At 40.6% G+C, this 20,107-nt stretch overlaps 1 protein-coding gene across 9 annotated transcripts in view; it reads right to left on the reverse strand.

The window, feature by feature from the left end:
- Positions 1-1,515: 1,515 nt before the first annotated feature.
- The window catches only part of ZNF268 (zinc finger protein 268), a 51,485-nt gene continuing 32,893 nt past the window's right edge, over positions 1,516-20,107 (reverse strand). For 8 of the 9 annotated variants that reach the window (XM_049102144.1, XM_049102142.1, XM_049102145.1 and 5 more), the window contains 2 exons: positions 17,137-19,806; positions 1,516-15,873 (listed from right to left, as the gene is read on the reverse strand). In XM_049102144.1, the coding sequence (XP_048958101.1) occupies positions 17,375-19,806 (2,432 nt within the window). In that variant the 3' untranslated portion in view covers positions 1,516-15,873; positions 17,137-17,374. Of the gene's footprint in view, positions 19,807-20,107 lie in introns of all 9 variants that reach the window. The other variant, XM_049102141.1, reaches the window with a different exon arrangement.

The following is a 20,107-nucleotide window of genomic DNA, read 5'->3' on the forward strand; positions in this document are numbered from 1 at the left end:
TTTAAAACACTTTCCAGAGACCCTGAACCAGTAAGTGGCCTCTTTTACCTGTCAGACAAGGACGCCTACATTCTTAACTTCAGCACATAACTATTTCTAAGTTTTCTAAATCAGGATAAACTCTTCATGAGATTCACTTTTAATAGGGGCTTGGTCTTCCGAGAGAAGGCAGTGCCAAAGTGTAGCCAACCACTGACCATTGTCAATAATGGCCACCTCTCTCTGTTCTCTTACACCCTCTGATACAGATGCAATTGTCATCATATAATACATTCTAAAGCACACTTACCTGCTATCTCCAAATTTTCTGTTCTCCCCAGGACCCAAATTACCTGAAGTGGACTTCCCATTAGATTACTTGACAGCTATGTGACCATGGCCAAGTTATTGATCCTCTCTGTATCTTCTTTCATCTTTGGTGATATAAGTGTAAAAACAGAACCCTTCCTGGAATGGAGATTATGTCAACAGCTACAAAATTCCCTAATATGCAAAACTGGTCTCCCCTCAGATGAAACCATGGTGATGAAGGTAATTCCCTGGAAGCAAAAGGGGTTCGAGGTGAAACAGAGGTTCTTAGGGGGCCAGTTTAGATTGCTCCTCAATCTTCTATGGATCAGGGATTTTAAAAACGTGTTCAGCTAATTGGGGAAAAGTACAAGAAACATCAAACTTTTTTCCCAAGCTTATTTACTTTTTTTTTAGTAATGTCTATCCCCAGTGTGGGGCTCCAACCCATGACCCCCAGATCAAGAGTCACGTTTCTCCAGTTGAGCTGGTAAGGTGCCCCCACCAGTTTTCTAAAAAATAGAAGTAATATGGAGGAATCTACCTTACCAGATCTTTAATGTGTTAAAAAAAATTATACATAAGAAACAAAATGATGATGAAGATAGCACTCTTTGAGTACAGATTATCTCAATCACAGGAGTATAGGGAGCCAGGGACCTGAGGTGTTAACACCTGGGAGAGAGCTGCCTGACAGAAATAGGGGGGACCAGGTGTCCTGGGTAAAGTCCTATAAAGCACTGAGGGGACATACACAGGACCCCCATGGTGGTTCAGCCACCCTTCCTGTCATGAAAGAAGGTGGATGTGGATGGGGACAGCGAACAGGAAAACAGGACCTTCCATTAAAATGTAAGCATCCTCCCAGAGGATATTTCTTTGGCTGAGACAGACGTACTTCAGACTGACAGCCCCAATAGAGGGCAGGACCCTTTTCTTTCACAAGCTCAGTGATTCTGTCAAGTTTCATCTCCAGCTGAACATCTTCGAGGAGGTCAAAGCACTCCAGTGTCCTCTTCTGTCACAATCCAGCAGCCCCTAACACCGCCATGGCATGCCTCCTTTGTGGCTCTAGCTTCCAGCTTCATATGCTGGACAATGACTCAAGAGGTGGGGACCAACTCTCCAGGGGTCTAGATCTATTAAAGTTCAGGCTGCATTACATTTTATCCTCCATGTAAGACCAGGACCAGGGAGAGGCAAGTGAAGCATAAACAAACCCGGTAATCAAGACAAGACAAACAACATTTTAATGGAATATTTTTAAAATTTTAAATTAACACCAGAGAATCCACAATGAACAAATGACAAAAATGTTTTAAAAGACAAGATGGGTGTTAGGAGTTTTCTCTGTGCCTCGGGCTCAGAGGTGGCTAGGTCATGGTGCCGTCCTCAAGCAAGGCCCCTTTCGCCTGCTACAAACGTCCCAGCCTCTGGGGGTAGATCAAGTGCAGCAGTACTCCAGGCTTGAGAGCCCCAGGGCTATTTACTGAGCATACAGGTGTGCCAGGCAGCACGTTTGGGAGGAGCCTATAAGGTGGGTATTTCATTGTGGTGTACAATTTTGTGCTTCCATTATACCACAAATTGTTTATCCATTCAACCGTTGGAAGTTTTAACGGTTTGCAGTGCATATATTATCAGTATTAATGCCATGAATATTCTTATGACACTTTAGAGTAAACACATGTATGCATATCTCCTGAGTCTACAGCAAGGAGAGGAAAAGCCAAGTGATGTCATAGTCACAGGTTTGGTTTTCAAAGCTGTCAGCTTTCACAACTGTGTGAACTACCTCCTCGCCCAATGTCCAGCTTTCTGGGTTGGTGAGGTCTGTGTTTCCCAATTGTTACGATTTGCAATCTCCCAGAGATGTTTCAGTGCTGCTGTCTCATCCCAGGCTCACTGAGGACAATATCCCAGCCTGTGAGAAGGCTTGCGATGCCCTGGAGCTTCTTGGTTCTCCTGAGCCCTCTCCCATGTTGTGTGACAGAAAGATCTGAGTGCCTGCATTGATTCTCTTATGGGGTGGGAGAGCTAGTGTGCTCTCTCAGCTATCTATCCCTCCTTCCCCTGCCTGAAAGTCCTGAGTGCTTCTAAAGGGTTCCCCTTAAATGTTGCCCTGTCCATCTTTCTGCCTCCAGAGAGGATGCACCTTGCACTTAAAGGAGGACCTAGCAACTCAACAAGATTTTTTAAGGTTTTCTCTTTCCAGGGTTCCATGACCCATGGCAAAGAGCTGACTGTATACTCCTCCGAGGCAGGGGTGGTGGGATTCTGACATGTGGTGCTGGTTCACAAGCAAGCTGCTTGTCTCGCTTCTCCTCTTCCATGCCAGTCTCTCCTCTTCCTCCCTTTCATAAAGGATGAGCAGCAATTCTCATTTCTTATATAGAGTGCTCCCTATTTTCTACTGCTGTTCATCTGGGCTCGGGTTCTCAGGGTCTGTTTTTTTGATATTTATTTATTTTTTTTTATGAAAGAAATAGTGAGAAAGAACATGAGGGAGTGAGAAGAGGGAGAAGCAGACTCTCTGCTGAGCAGGGAGCCCAATGCCAGGACTCAATCCCAGCACCCTAGGATCATGACCTGAGCCAAAGGCAGACACTTCACCAATGAGCCACCCAGGTGCCCAGATTCTCAGCTTTCTAAGATGTTGTAGCTTATCCAGTTTAGCCAGAAGCAGAAAAATACAAGTCCTACTCTATTTTCAACTCTAAATATTTCCTTGAAATTTATTTTGCCTTTTCTAAAGAGACAACCACATCTTCAAACAATGGAACTTTTTTTTCTGCCCTCACGCCAATTCCTTACTTTCAGTTTTCACACGTTGGCTATAACTGTCATACACTGCTCAATAAAAGTGATGAACGGAGAGGGGCAAGATAGTGGAAAAGTAGGGTCCTCAACTTATCTGGCTTACCTAGAAAACTTTCAAGCCATCCTGAACACCTACGAATTCCACCTGAGATTTAAAGAGAGAAAAGCCGGAATGCTACAGAGAGAAAGATTTTCATTCTAGCAAGGTAGGAAGGCAGGAAAAAAAAAAAAAAAAAAAAGAATCAAGTGCGGGAGGGGCACCACAAGAGCCAGGGCCAAAAGCCTCCGGGACAGGAAAGCCCAGCCCCAGAGAAGTGGGAACTTTAAAAATCCGCACCAGATTCTTCCAAGATGGAAAAGTGCTTAGGAGAGAAATCGGGCAGAATTGCAGGAGGGCTTTAAAAAAAGGGGGGGATCCCTGGGTGGCGCAGCGGTTTGGTGCCTGCCTTTGGCCCAGGGTGCGATCCTGGAGAGCTGGGATCCAGTCCCACATCGGGCTCCCGGTGCATGGAGCCTGCTTCTCCCTCTGCCTGTGTCTCTGCCTCTCTCTCTCTCTCTCTCTCTCTGTGTGACTATCATAAATTAAAAAAAAAAAAATTAAAAAAAGGGGGGGGTGGAATCCCTGGGTGGCTCAGCAGTTTGGTGCCTGCCTTTGGCCCAGGCTGTGATCCTGGGGTCCCGGGATTGAGCTCCACATCAGACTCCCTGCATGGAGCCTGGTTCTCCCTCTGCCTGTGTCTCTGCCTCTTTCAGTCTGTCTATCATGAATAAAATAAAATGGAATCTTAAAAAAAAAAAAAAAAAGAATTGCAGGAGGGACAATGAAGCCTCCAGTTTCCCAGAGTCACTAATAGAGGAAGTGCGCCAAGGGGGAAAGCACAACACAAACTGTGGACCGATTTCAGTAAAGGGCTGGAGTGGGAACCTGGCAGGGCATCTGGGAGAAGCCAATTGGTTTGGTGGGTGGCTCCGGATGGAGGTATCTGTGCCCTGCTCCCTTCAGGAGCCTCGGCCCCCGGTACACAGTTCCACCAACACAGGGCCCTGGATCCCAGGGCACCGAGGGGACAGAGCTCACCATCCTATACTCCCCCAGGACAGGTGGAGGCGGGGAGGGCACAGGACAGTGAGGACTCCCCTGCTGCCAGGGCGCCCCCGCGCTGCCCCGGGAGCATCCAGGCCAGTGCGGAGTGGGAGACTGTGGTAGTTACTGTGGGGAGCTGACTCCAGAGCTGGAGACCTGGCCGCCCCCAGTGTTGTTCCTCCTTATTTCATCATGTGCCTGGAAGGGGCAGGGCCACCAGGGAACAGAGGCCTCACCGGATAAACAGCTCCCACTGAGCCCTGCACCTGGTGGGGGTGGGGAATATCCCCCAGGTACATACACCTGAGTCAGCACAGCAGGCCCCTCCCCCAGAAGACAAGGTGGAAGGACAGGGGAAGAGCAAGTCCTTGACCAAGCAGCGCTGGAAAGCGCCAGGGAAAGTCGAGGGATTTATAGTATATAGAACTAGAAGGTATCCCCCCCTTTTTAAATTTTTTTTCCTTTTTCTATTACAACTCATTTTTATATCAGACTAAAAATTTCCAATATTTTTCTCTTTTCCCACCTTAACTACAATATTTTACCACCTCTTTGTTTTTAAATTTTTTCCTTTTTGACTTTTATATTTCTACAATTACATCTCTTAGATGTATTTTTCACTTCTGCATTCCCTTCAATGTATTCAATTTAATTTTGGGAGATAAATGAGTTATGGGTTTGTGTTTTGTATTTTTTCTGCCTCATTTTGTTCTACAATGGTGAAAGTTCATATTTTCTAAAACATGACCAGCACGCACCCCCAACCAAGTGGAATACCATGCTGATTCATTCTGTGAGATTATATTCTCTCTTCATTGCCGTTCTATCCCCTTCTTTTATCTGGTTCATGTTTTGGTGGTCAATGTTGGGGCTTTATATAAGTATTGCTGGTTTATATAAATTTGGGATTGAGCATCTTCTAACATACAGAACTTAATAGACTCAGAACCAACTGAATCACTCTCTAGCACCCCTCAGCTGGACTACATTCTCCCTCCACTACAACTTTTCACCATCACGATCCTATTTTTTTTTTCCTCTTTACCTTTTTTATCCTTTTTCTCTTTTCTCTTCTTCTTCTTTCTTCTTTCTTCTCCTTCTCCTTCTTTGGTTTTAGGCCTTTTATTTTTTACTACTTTGTTTTAAAATTTCTTTTTCACTTGTTGCTCTTTTGGTTTATTTTTTGTTCTTTCATTTTTGGTCTCTGACCTCTTTGGAATCATCTAGGGTGTATTTTACTTAAGTCGTGGTTGATATTCTTGACTCGGCCTTCTCATAGAAATACTCTGAACTGGAAAAAAATGACAAGAAGGAAGAATTCACCACAAAAGAAAGAACCGGAAACAGTACCCTCTGCCACAGAGTGACAGAATTTGGATTTCAATACGATGTCAGGAATCCAATTCAGAAGCACAATTTAAAGCTACCTGTCTCTCTGTAAAAAAGCATAAAGGAATCTGGAGACTTTGTTACTGAAGAACTGAGATCTAATCAGGCAAAAATTGAAAATCAATTAAATGAGATGCAATCCAAACTGGATGTTCTAACTGCTAGGGTTAATGAACTGGAAGAAAGAGTGAGTAACATAGAAGATAACTTGATGGTAAGGAGGAAGCTAAGGAAAAAAGAGGAACATACTAAGAGACCATGAGGAAATGCTTAATAACTGATAGCCTGAGAAGGAAGAATCTACGTATAATTGGAGTTCCACAAAACTCCGAGATGGACAGATGGCCACAAAGTATATTTGACGAAACCATAGCTGAGAACTTCCCTAGTTTGGGGAGAGAAACAGGCAATTAGATCCAGGAGATAGAGAGGTGCTCCCCACACCACCAAACAATAAAAACCGTTCAGCACCTCAACATTTAATAGTGAAACTTGCAAATTACAAAGATAAAGAGAAAATCCTTAAAGCAGCAAGAGACAAGAGATCCCTAACTTACATGGGGAGAAATATCAGATTAAGAGCAGACCTCTCCACAGGGATCTGGCAGGCCACAAAGGGCTGGCAGGATATATTCAGGGTCCTAAATGAGAATAACATGCAGCCAAGAATACTTTATCCAGCAAGGCTGCCATTCAGAATGGAAGACAAAGAGTTTCCAAGATAGGTAGGAACAGAAAGAATATGTGACCACCAAAACAACTCTGCAAGAAATATTAAGGGGGACCCTGAAAAACAAAGAGGGAGCCCAGAGAAGCAATCCACAAAAAACAGAGACTGAATAAGTATTACGATGACACAAAATTCATATCTTTTAATACATACTCTGAACAAGAACGAGTTAAATGATCCCATCAAGAGATGCAGAGTTTTGGACTGGATGAAAAAGCAAGACCCACCTATTTGCTGTCTACAAAAGATTCATTTTAGACCTAAGGACACCTACAGGCTGAAAATAAAAGGGTGGAGAACCATTTACCATTCAAAGGGTCCTCAAAAAAAAGCTGGAGTAGCATTCCTCATATCAGATAAAGTTTATCCAAAAGACTGTAGTAAGAGATGAAGAGGGACACTATATCATATTTAAAGGGTCTATCCAAAAAGAGGACCTAAATATCATGAATATTTATGCCCCTATTGTGGGAGCTGCCAACTGTATCAATTAATAACCAAAGTAAAGACATACTTAAATAAGAATACTCTAATAACAGAACATAAAGACTCCTAACTCTGGGAAACGAACTAGGGTTGGTGGAAGGGGAGGAGGGCGGGGGGTGAGGGTGAATGGGTGACGGGCACTGAGGGGGGCACTTGACGGGATGAGCACTGGGTGTTATTCTGTATGTTGGTAAATTGAACACCAATAAAAAATAAATTTATTTAAAAAAAAAGAATAATAGGAGACTTCAACACAGAACTTTCTGCAAATGACAGATATTCTAAGCACAACATCATCAAAGAAACAAGGCCCTTAAGTGATACATTGGACCAGTTGGATTTCACAGATATATACAGAACTAGCCATCCCTGGGTGGCTCAGCGGTTTAGCGCCTGCCTTTGGCCCAAGGCGCAATCTTGAAGTCCTGGGATCGAGTCCTGTGTCAGGCTCCCTGCATAAAGCCTGTTTCTCCCTCTGCCTGTGTCTCTGCCTCTCGCTCTATGTCTATCGTGAATAAATAAATAAAATCTTAAAAAAAAAAAAAAGAACTAGCATCTGAACACAACTGAATACATATTCTTCTCAAGTGCACATGGAACTTTCTCCAAAATAGACCACATACTGGGTCACAAATCAGGTGTCAACTGATACCAAAATATTGGGATTGTCCCCTGGATATTTTCACACCTCAATGCTTTGAAACTTGAACTCAATCACAAGAAGAAATTTGGAAGACTCAAAGACATGGAGGTTAAAGAGCATCCTGCTAGAAGATGAATGGGTCTCCATCGAAAGATGAATAGATAAAGAAGATGTGGTATATGTATAAAATGGAATATTAGCCATTAGAAATGACAAATACACAATATTTGCTTCTACGTGGAGGGACCTGGAGGGTATTATGCTGAGTGAAATAAGTCAATCGGAGAAGGACAAACATTATATGGTCTCATTCATTTGGGGAATATAAAAAATAGTGAAAGGGAATAAAGGGGAAAGGAGAAAAAGTGAGTGGGAAATATCAGAGAGGGAGACAGAACATGAGAGACTCCTAACTCTGGGAAAAGAACAAGGGGTGGTAGAAAGGGAGGTGGGCGGGGGTGGGGGTGACTGGGTGATGGGCACTGAGGGTGGCACTTGATGGGATGAGCACTGGGTGTTATTCTAGATCTTGGCAAATTGGACACCAATAAAAAATGAAAAATAAAAAACAATTCCATGTCAGAAAGCCAATTCAGAAGCACAGTTATAAAGCTACTGGTGGCTCTGGAAAAAAGCATAGTGGACGAAAGAGACTTCATGACTGCAGAAGACTTCATGACTGGTTAGATCTAACCAGGACGAAATTAAAAATCAATCAAATGAGATGCAATCCAAATTCAACGTCCTAATGACAAGGGTTAATGAGGTAGAAGAATGAGTGAGTGACATAGAAGACAGTTGATGGCAAGGTAGGAAGCTGAGGAAAAAGAGAAAAACAATTAAAATATCATGAGGAGGGGATCCCTGGGTGGCGTAGCGGTTTGGTGCCTGCCTTTGGCCTAGGGCGCAATCCTGGAGACCTGGGATCGAGTCCCACTCGGGCTCCCGGTGCATGGAGCCTGCTTCTCTCTCTGCCTGTGTCTCTGCCTCTCTCTCTCTCTCTATCATAAAAAAATATATATATCATGAGGAAGGTTAAGGGAAATAAATGACAGCCTCAGAAGGAAAAATCTAAGTTTAATTGGGGTTCCAGAGGGCGCTGAGAGGGACAGAGGACCAGAACGCATATTTGAACAAATCATAGCTGAGAACTTCTGTAACGTGGGGAGGGAAACAGGCATTCAGATCCAGCAGATAGAGAGATCCCCCCTAAATCAATAAAAACTGTTCAACACCCCACATTTAATAGTGAAACTTGCAAATTCCAAAGATAAAGAGAAGATCCTTAAAGCAGCAAGAGACAAGAACCCCCTAACATTTATGGGGAGAAGTATTAGGTTAATAGCAGACCTCTCCACCTGTTATCCCTTGTATTTGTTTTCTAGAAAAAAAAAAAATAGCAGACCTCTCCACAAAGACCTGGCAGGCCAGAAAGGGCTGGCAGGATATATTCAGGGTCCTAAATGAGAAGAACATACAGCCAAGAATACTCTATCCAACAAGGCTCTCATTCAGAATAGGAGAGATAAAGAGCTTCCAAGATAGGCAGAAACTATAAGAATGTGACCACCAAACCAGCTCTGCAAGAAATATTTAGAGGGACTGTAATAGAAAGAGGACACCCCAAGAAACTATCTACAAAAACAGGGACTGAATAGGTATTATGATGACACTAAATTCATATCTTTCAATAGTAACTCTGAACATGAATGGGCTTAATGATCCCATCAAAAGGTGCAGGGTTTCAGACTGGATAAAAAAGCAAGACCCATCGATTTGCTGTCTACAAGAGACTCATTTTAGACCTAAGGACACCTACAGCCTGAAAATAAAGGTTGGAGAACCATTTACCATTCAAATGGTCCTCAAAAGAAAGCTGGGGTAGCAATCCTATCAGATAAATTAAACTTTTCCCAAAGACTGTAGTAAGAGATGAGAGGGACACTATATCATACTTTTATTTTTAAAGATTTTATTTATTTATTCATGAGAGACACAGAGAAAGAGATACAGGCAGAAGGAGGCTCCATACAGGGAGCCCGATGCAGGACGTGATCCTCAGACTCCAGGGTTATGTGCTAGGCTGAAGGCAGGCACTAAAACAGTAAGCCACCCAAGGATCCCCTATATCATGCTTAAAGGATCTATCCAGGGATCCCTGGGTGGCGCAGCAGTTTGGTGTCTGCCTTTGGCCCAGGGCGCGATCCTGGAGACCCGGGATTGAATCCCACATCTGGCTCCTGGTGCATGGAGCCTGCTTCTCCCTCTGCCTGTGACTCTGCCTCTCTCTCTCTCTCTCTCTCTCTCTCTCTATCTGTGTGTGTGTGTGACTGTCATAAAAAAAAAAAAAAAAGGATCTATCCAACAAGAGGACCTAACAATCATGAATCTTTATGCCCCTAATGTGGGAGCTGCCACATATATCAATCAATTAATAACCAAAGTAAAGACATACTTAGATAAGAATACACTGGGTATCCCTGGATGGCTCAGCAGTTTGGCACCTGCCTTTGGCCCAGGGCGGATCCTGGAGTCCCGCGATCGAGTCCAGCGTCGGGCTCCCGACATGGAGCCTGCTTATCCCTCTGCCTGTGTTTCTGCCTCTCTCTCTCATGAATAAATAAATAAATCTTTAAAAAATATATCCTTCTTTAAAAAAAAAAAAAGAATACACATATACTGGAAGACATCAACACAGCACTTTCTGAAAATAACAGATATTCTGAGCACAACATCTCTAAAGAAACAAGAGCTTTAAATGATACACTGGACCAGATGGATTTTACAGATATTTACAGAACTTTACATCCAAACGCAACTGAATAGACATTCTTCTTAAGTGCACATGGAACTTTCTGCAGAATAGAACATATACTGGGTCACAAATCAGGTCTTAACTGATACCAAAAGATTGGGATTGTTCCCTGCATATTTTCAGACCATAATGCTTTGAAACTTGAACTCAACCATAAGAAGAAATTTGGAAGGATTTCAAACACGTGGAGGTTATAGAGCATCCTGCTAAAAGATGAAAGAGTCCACCAGGAAATTAGAGAAGAATGAGAGATTCATGGAAACTAATAAGAATGAAGATACAACCTTTCAAAATATTTGGGATACAGCAAAAGCAGTCCTGAGAGGGAAATACATCACAATGCAAGCATCCATCCAAAAACTGGAACTCAAATACAAAAGCTAACCTTGCACCTAAAGGAACTGGAGAAAGAACAGCAAATAAAACATACACACAGCAGAAGAGAGTTAATAAAGACTTGAGTAGAACTCAATGAAATAGAGACCAGAAGGACTGTAGAACAGATCAACAAGTGTTGGTTCTTTGAAAGAACTAATAAGATAGATAAACCATTAGTCAGCCTAATTAAAAACAAAAGAGAAAAGACTCAAATTAATAAAATGAGAATTAAAAAGGAGAGATCACCACCAATAAGGAAAATACTAAGGAAATACAAACTATTTTTAAAACGTATTATGAGCAGCTATACTCCAATAATTTAGGCACTCTAGAAGAAATTGATGCATTTCTGGAAAACCCCAAATTACCAAAGCTGGAACAAGAAGAAATAGAAAACCTGAACAGGTCAATAACCAGTGAGGAAATTTAATCAGTCATCAAAAACCTCCCAAGACACAAAAGTCCAGGACCAGATGGCTTCCTAGAGGAATTCTACCAAACATTTAGGAAGAAACAACACCTATTCTAATAAAGCTGTTCCAAAGGACAGATCAGGATGGAATACTTGCAAAATCATTTTATGAGGCCAGCATCACCTTGATTCCAAAACCAGACAAAGACCCCACCAAAAAGGAGAATTATAGACCAATATCCCTGATGAACATAGATGCAAAAATTCTCACCAAAATAAAAGCCGATAGGATCCAAGAGTACCTAAGAAGATTATTCACTATGACCAAGTGGGATTTATCCCCAGGATGCAATGTTGGTTCAATACTCGTAAAACAATCAACAATCAACATGATAGATCACATCAACAAGAGAAAAAACAAGAACCCTATTATCCTCTCAATAGATGCAGTGAAAGAATTTGACAAATTACAGCATCCATTCCTGATCAAAACTCTTCTGAGTGTAGGGTTAGACGGAACATTCCTCAGCAATCAGAAAAGACCCCAAATAGGAGAATATTGAAAATAAACAACAACAACAACAAAAAACAATGCTGGGGGCATCACAATGCCGGATTTCAAGTTGTACTACATAGCTGTGATCTTTAAGACAGTGTGATACTGGCACAAACACAAATAGATCAATGGAACAGAATAGAGAACCCAGAAATGGGCCCTAGACTCTGGTCAATTAATATTTGACAAAGCAGGAAAGACTATCTTCAATAAGTGGTGCTGGGAAAATTGGACAGCCACATACAGAAGAATGAAACTAGACCATTCTCTTACACCACATACAAAGGTAAACTCAAAATGGGATGAAAGATCTAAATGTGAGACAAGAATCCATCAAAATCCTAGGGGAGAGCACAGGTAACACCCTTTTTGAATGTGGACACGGTAACTTCCTGCAAGATATATCTATGAAGACAAGGGAAGCAAAAGCAAAAATGAATTATTGGGACTTAATCAAGACAAAAAGCTTCTGCACAAGAAAGAAATAGTCAACAAAACTAAAAGACAACCTACAGAATGGGAGAAGACATTTGTAAATGACATCAGATAAAGGGTTAGTATCCAAGATCTATAAAGAACTTATTAAACTCAACAGCAAAGAAACAATCCAATCAAGAAATGGGCAAAAGACATGAACAGAGATCTCACAGAGGAAGACAGAGACATGGTCAACAAGCACATGAGAAAATGCTCCGCATCACTTGCCATCAGGGAAATACAAATCAAAACCACAATGAGATACCATCTCACACCATCTCAAATGTTGGAGAGGATGTGGAGAAAGGGGAACCCTCTTGCACTGTTGGTGGGAATGTGAACTGGTGCAGCCACTCTGGAAAACAGTGTGGAGGTTCCTCAAAGAGTTAAAAATAGAATTGCCCCATGACCCAGCAATTGCACTGCTGGGGATTTACCCCAAAGATACAGATGCAGTGAAATACCAAGGCACCTGCACCCCAATGTTTATAGCAGCAATGTCCACAATAGCCCAACTGTGGATGGAGCTTTGGTGTCCATTGAAAGATGAACAGATAAAGAAGATGTGGTTATCTATTTATAGGAATATTACTCAGCCATCAGAATGGATGAATTCACACCATTTGCTTCGATGTGGATGGAACTGGAGAGTATCATGCTGAATGAATAAGTCCATTGGAGAAGGACAATCATCAAATGGATTCACTCATACAGAGAATATAAGAAATAGTGAAAGCTATTATAGGGGAAAGAAGGGAACTGATTGGGGAAAATTATAAAGGGTGACAAAACATGAGAGACTCCTAACTCTGGGAAATGAACAAAGTGTAGTGGATGGGGAGGTGGGTGGCGGGATGTGGCAACTGAGTGATGGGCACTAGGAGGCCACTTGATGGGATTAACACTGCGTGTTATACTTTATTATTGCAAATCTAACTTACATAAGTAAATAAATGTGATGAGCATCCTTGTAATTTTCTCAATATAAAGATATGTATATATATATCCCAATAAGTGTGACGTTTGTCAGTTTTTGGAACATACTCCTTGCAAAGTTAAAGCACTTTATTTCCATTCCTAATTGAATAGTATTTAAAAATTCTAGGAGTATTAAATTCCATCATATGTGTTATCTACACACATATGGTCTTTTATCTGGTAGTGTGGTTAATTTTATGAAAAGATTTTCCAATACTAAATTTCCCAAACATAATATATTTTTATAGGGTCACATTCTGCTGCATATGAAAGCAAACTCTTCCTACCAAAAAAGAAAAGGTGGCTTAAATAAGACAGTTCATTTCCCCTTGGTGGTGTAGGGATGGTATAACAGCCCCTTCATTACCAGACATCCCCACAGCTGACTTCTGTCAACCTTCCCTTAGACACTGTCAGCAATCTCTATCTCATTACTCAGAATTTAGTAGCAATATCATACTTTCCTACAAAGACAATGGGGAAATGTGGCTCTTGGGCTGGGCACTGTCATTATGAGAAGTACAGTGATTCTGTTGGTAATGAAAGGTCACTGGAGATAGAACTAGTAGTCTGCAGCATTTAAGATTGTCATGCCATTAAAAAAAAAACAAACTTCCACATCATTAGATTCATTTTGCTACAATTACATTTACTATATTTCAAACTATGTTCACAAATACGAATTCCAAGTCATTTATCCCTCACGTGTCAATTCTTGGGGGAAATTATAAAGTGCTGGATTATTGATCCTTGAATTTTCCCAAGAATTATCAGCTACTACAGAAAGTCTCTGGAGCTTCTTCCTGCTTTGAGGCTTGGATGGGTTTAGAAAGAACAGATCTTCAAGCCAGACATTCAATTTTTTACTTTTTGTTTACTAATTGTAGATCGAGTCATTCTGTTACATTTCATTTATCTGGTTAATTTTCTTTTCTTTTTTTAAAAGACTTTATTCTTTAAGGCAATCTCTACACCCAACGTGGAGCTTGAACTCACAACCTTAAGATCAAGAGTTGCACCCTCCACAGACTGAGCCAGCCAAGCACTCCAAATTTTCACTTAAGATTGTTAGCATTAGCCTTTCACACAGAACTTGACTTCTATCATCATTATGTCAACATTTCTGGCTTCTCCTGGGCAAGGTTGCATGTGGGTTTGCATCACACAATACAGAAACCTTTAAAATCTAATTGACACTGGGCAGTAGTAAACTGAATATAGACTTCTTCTTAGCTGTTCACTCCTTATTATGTGTGAATCTTCTCAGAACATGCATGATAAAAACATTCATATTTTCCAGATTTAGGGTATATATTTTAGCAAATACCTGGCATTTCTTCTCTCTGCAAGTTTTCTCTTCCCTTCTGTAAACTACCCTGGGGCGAACCGCTGGTAGGATCTTGTATATTGAGCTGAACAAAGTACGGACCAAACATTCAGAAATCATTAAATACCTCCTACAAAGAACCATTTCTTTGAGTAAAAGATGGGATTCCCTTGTGAAATACAAAGGAAGTGCAGGATGTTTCAGAAATGCCTGCAGTTTGGAATAGTCACATTCCTCTGACAACATCCTGAATGCCATGGTCCCAACTCTTTCCAGGTAAATGTTCTTTCAGGTAAGCAAACTGGTGAGGAAAACTAACTTTGTAGGAAAGGAATAGGCAGAATGACTTCTTACCACCCTGCCTCTGCAGCTGTACATTCAGGTATTACCTTGGAAATATTACAGGTTCATTCCAGACCACCACAATGAAGCAAATGTGGCAATAAACCAAGTCAAATGAAATTTTTTCGGTTTCTCAATGTATATAAAAGTCATGTTTACACTATACTGTAGTCTAGTACATGTATAAAAGCATTATGTCTAAAAAAAAAAAAAAGCAGGGTACACACCTTAATTAAAAATATTGCTAAAACATGCTGAGCTCTCAGAAAATCATAATCAATGACCACAGTTCAACATAAGTAATGAAAAAACTATGAAATATTGCCAGAATTACTAAAATGTGACACAAACAAAAGTAAGCAAATTTGCTCAATGCAAGGTTGTCACAAGCCTTCAGATTGGAAAGAAAAAAAAAAAAGCATTACTTGGAAAGCACGATAAAATGAGGTATGTTTTCTTTCAGCAGCATCACTGAAATCTATCCCTTAAACACATACCAGATAATTCAAAGAAAAAGACAAGCGAACTAGAACTTTAAAGTGGCAATAGCTAAAGCTATCCTAGGTAGTCTACATGGAAGGAACTAATTAATAATTACAGGAAATGTTACCAGCAAACAAAAGGTGAGTTTGCTTTTTGGTACTTAGGGAGTCCAGTAGAAATTTGAAGTCTGGAATAAATATCTCAGCCTAGTTTGATGATCATGCCAGGTCCTTGGCAGGGCACCTTGAATGATGATCCCATCATGACCTCATACACTGTGAGAGATTATCTTAGTGAAAATCAAGATGTTCAAACTGGTGAGGGTAGAACAGATTCCTGCATGCACTATGCAGATGTATATACCTAAAGAGACAGTTGCCATGCCCACTTACAAAGGGCACGAAATAGCAGAAAGGGATCGTGGTATTGAAATTTAATTTTAATAAATATTATTCTAGTAACAAGTTGTATTTGTTAAAAACAATGTTGCTACACAAAGCACAAGTCCCTGGACGATGGCATGTATCTAACTTACCTCTCAAGTGACATTCACAAGTAAAATGCGAAACTACACAAAACTCACATAGTACAAAGGAAGACAACATCTGAATATTCCTGTAGATCTTAAGATATATTTCTCGTTATCCTGATTACATTTATTTACACTGTAAAAAAAAAAAGAAAAATACCAACTTTTCATTTTGAACATACCTATCAATTACAGTTGAGTGTTTTCCCCAACCCTTTCCTAACAATATGGAACATCTGGAACACAATGTCCCCCATAATAATTTGTAAAGGAAATTATTTTCCAAATCAATCAAAATAACAGTGAACCTTTCTACTGAGGGTTTTGTTACCCCATCTGATATATTCATAGATCTTCATTCATATATTACTAATTTTTAAATGGAAGTTTGTCTTTCCTAGATGAAGAATTTCCCTCATTTAAAAATTAACAAGGCAGGAAACAACAAATGTTGGAGAGGAGGCGGGGAAAAGGGAACCCTCTTACGCTGTTGGTGGGAATGTGAACTGGTGTAGCCACTCTGGAAAACTGTGTGGAGCTTCCTCAAAGAGTTAAAAATAGACCTGACCTACGACCCAGCAATTGCACTGTTGGGGATTTACCCCAAAGATTCAGATGCAATGAAACGCCGGGACACCTGCACCCCGATGTTTATAGCAGCAATGTCCACAATAGCCAAACTGTGGAAGGAGCCTCGGTGTCCATTGAAAGATGAATGGATAAAGAAGATGTGGTTTATGTATACAATGGAATATTATTCAGCCATTAGAAACGACAAATACCCACCATTTGCTTCAAAGTGGATGGAACTGGAGGGTATTATGCTGAGTGAAGTCAGTCAATCGGAGAAGGACAGTGTATGTTCTCATTCATTTGGGGAATATAAATAATAGTGAAAGGGAATATAGGGGAAGGGAGAAGAAATGTGTGGGAAATATCAGAAAGGGAGAGAGAACATAAAGACTCCTAACTCTGGGAAATGAACTGGGGGTGCTGGAAGGGGAGGAGGGCGGGGGGTCGGGGTGAATGGGTGACAGGCAATGAGGGGGACACTTGACGGGATGAGCACTGGGTGTTATTCTGTATGTTGGTAAATTGAACACCAATAAAAATTATTTTATTAAAAAAAAAAAAGAATTTCCCTCATTTAGAGTATGATTTCTCCAAGGTATGAGCTTCTGATACCTAAAGTGTGTGTGATTTTGATAATTCTGCCATTTGTTGGCTTTCCATTTTCTCTCATTACAATCCTGTTTTAAAAAAAATCCTACTATTTAATAAGAATTTCAAAGGAATGTGTTCTATATTCATTCGCTTTATGAAACTTCATCTTTGCAAATTTTATCACAGTAAAAAAAAATAACTTTCAAACATTTGGTTCATTGATACAGCTCCTCACCTGTACAAACTTTTAAAAGGTATGGCTTGCTGCTGAAAACTTTCACAAGATTCATTGAATTCATAACATTCCTGTGTGCATTTACTGGGGTTTCTTTTATGAGTAAAAAGCAGCTTTCTATGGGTGCCCCTGCACATGCTGTACATCCATAGGTTTCCATTCAATATTAGTTTTCTGCTGTACAATGAGATGATTTCATTTATAGAGTTTCTCTTCTATATGAATCTTCGGGTATTTCCTATGAATTGACTTTGGGAAGAAAGTTTCTTATATTTAACTCAACATGCTTTTCATCTGCATGAGTTCTCTGATGCATAATGAGCTGTGACTTCCAACAGAAGGCTTTTCCACATTCAGTGCATTTACAGGGTTTCTCTCCTGTGTGAGTCCTCTGATGTGCACTGAGGATTGATTTCTGAGAGAAGGTTTTTCCACATTCGTTGCATCCATAAGGTTTCTCCCCTGAATGAGTTCTCTGATGTACAATGAGCTGAGATTTCCTAATGAAGGCTTTCTCACATTCACTGCATTCATAGGGTTTCTCTCTTGTGTGCATTCTTTGATGTACAATGAGCTGTAATTTTCCACTGAAGGATTTCTCACACTGACTACATTTATAAGGGCTCTCCCCTGCATGAATTCGCTCATGTACAATGAGTAGTGACTTCCAAATGAAGGCCTTCCCACATTTGTTGCATTCATATGGTTTCTCTCCTGAATGAGTTCTCATGTGTATAATGAGATAGGATTTACTACTAAATGCTTTGCCACAGTCACTACATCCATAAGGTTTTTCCCCTGCATGAGTTCTCTGATGGGAAATGAGCTGATCTTTCCTATTAAAGGCTTTTCCACATTCACTGCATTCATAGGGATTTTCTCCTGTGTGAATTCTCTGATGTACAATGAGTTGTGAATTGAAACTGAAGGATTTCCCGCATTCATTGCATTCATGTGGTTTCTCTCCTGTGTGAGTTCTCATATGTATGATGAGGTAAGACTTGCTCCTGAAGGCTTTTCCACATTCACTGCATCCATAGGGTTTCACTCCAGTGTGACTTCTCTGATGCACAATGAGCTGTGACTTCAAACTAAAGGCTTTTCCACATTGATTACATCCATAGGGTTTTACCCCAGTGTGTGCTCCCTGATGTACGATGAGCTGTGACTTAAAAGTAAAGGCTTTTCCACATTCACTACAACCATAGGGCTTCTCCCCTGTATGAGTCCTCTGATGTACAATAAGGTTTGACTTTGTATTAAAGGCTTTGCTACAGTCATTGCATTCAAAGGGTTTTTCTCCTGTATGAGTTCTCTGATGTATAATGAGCTGTGATTTCAAACCAAAAGTTTTCCCGCAGTCACTGCATTCATAGGGCTTTTCCCCAGCATGGGTTCTCTGGTGTGAAATGAGCTGGTATTTCCGACTGAAGGCTTTCCCACATTCATGGCATTCATAGGGACTCTCTCCTGTGTGAATCCTCTGATGTATAAGGAGTTGTGAATTGAAACTGAAAGCTTTCCCACAGTCACTGCATTCATGGAGTTTCTCTCCTGTGTGAGTTCTCATATGTATAACGAGGTATGACTTGCTCCTGAAGGCTTTGCCACATTCACTGCATACGTAAGGTTTCATTCCTGTGTGACTTCTCTGATGCACAATAAGCTGAGACTTCAAACTGAAGGCTTTCCCACACTGAATGCACCCATAGGGCTTTACTCCTGTGTGAACCCCCTGATGTACAATGAGCTGTGACTTGAAAGTGAAGGCTTTTCCACATTCACTACAACCATAGGGCTTCTCCCCTGTATGGGTTCTCTGATGTACCATAAGGTTTGACTTTGTATTAAAGGCTTTCTGACATTCACTACATTCAAAGGGTTTCTCTCCAGTATGAATTCTTTGATGTATAACAAGCTGTGACTTCAAACCAAAATCCTTACCACATTCATTACAACCATAAGGTTTCTGTCCTGAATGAGTTCTCTGGTGTGAAACAAGCTGGTCTTTCCTACTGAATACTTTTCCGCATTTGCAGCATTCATAGGGATTCTCACCTGTGTGGATTCTCTGATGTATGACAAGTTGTGAATGGAAGCTGAAGGATTTCCCACATTCACTACATTGATGGAATTTCTCTCCTGTGTGAGTCCTCTGATGGACAGTGAGGTAGGACTTACTGCTGAAGTCTTTCCCACATCCCTTACATTTGTAAGGTTTCTCTTCTAGATGAATTTGCTGATGCATTGCAAGGTACGACTTACTGCTGAAGGTCTTCCCACAAAAACTGCATTCAAAAGGTTTTCCTCCTATACACATCTGCTGGCATATGAGTTGTGACTTCTTGTTGATGGTTTTTCCACATTCATTACTTTCACAGTATTTTATTCCAATAACAGTTTGCTCGTGTTCAGGATGGTGGAATGATTCCCTATGTGCATAAAACTCATTAGGATTCTTTCCAGCATAATCACTACTGAAATCTGTATTATATTTAAATCTCGTTCCAGGTGTGACATACTTATGAAGCTTTTCTCCTGAAGAAACATAATTTGTACTAAGAAGACATGGTTTCCCAAATGTACATTCGTAGCCTTTTGCCATATTTTCCAGCTTATCTTGATTTTCCTGATGCCATTCCACATGATCATCAATTTCCCAGGCTTTTCCTATCAATGAAAATAGTTACATTAAAAATAATAACATGATCCTGGCATAGCATAAAATTACCTTAAAAATACTGTCAAGAGAGGGTATATTTTTAGTTTCATACATTAGCTCTTAATATAAATAAAATCTCAAGTATAAATGTACCGAAACTCCTGGCAAGAGAGAAGAAACAAAACTAAAAATGAAGACTGGCATAGAAAACTAAAAATGAATAGAGATGGTTTAAGTTTTAAAATGCTGCATAAGGGGTAAAGAAAACAAAACAGGCACAAATAAAAATAAGAAAAATATAAAGCAGTT

Source organism: Canis lupus, chromosome 26 (assembly GCF_003254725.2).
Source record: "Canis lupus dingo isolate Sandy chromosome 26, ASM325472v2, whole genome shotgun sequence".
In the NCBI taxonomy this organism is placed as follows: Eukaryota; Metazoa; Chordata; class Mammalia; order Carnivora; family Canidae; genus Canis; species Canis lupus.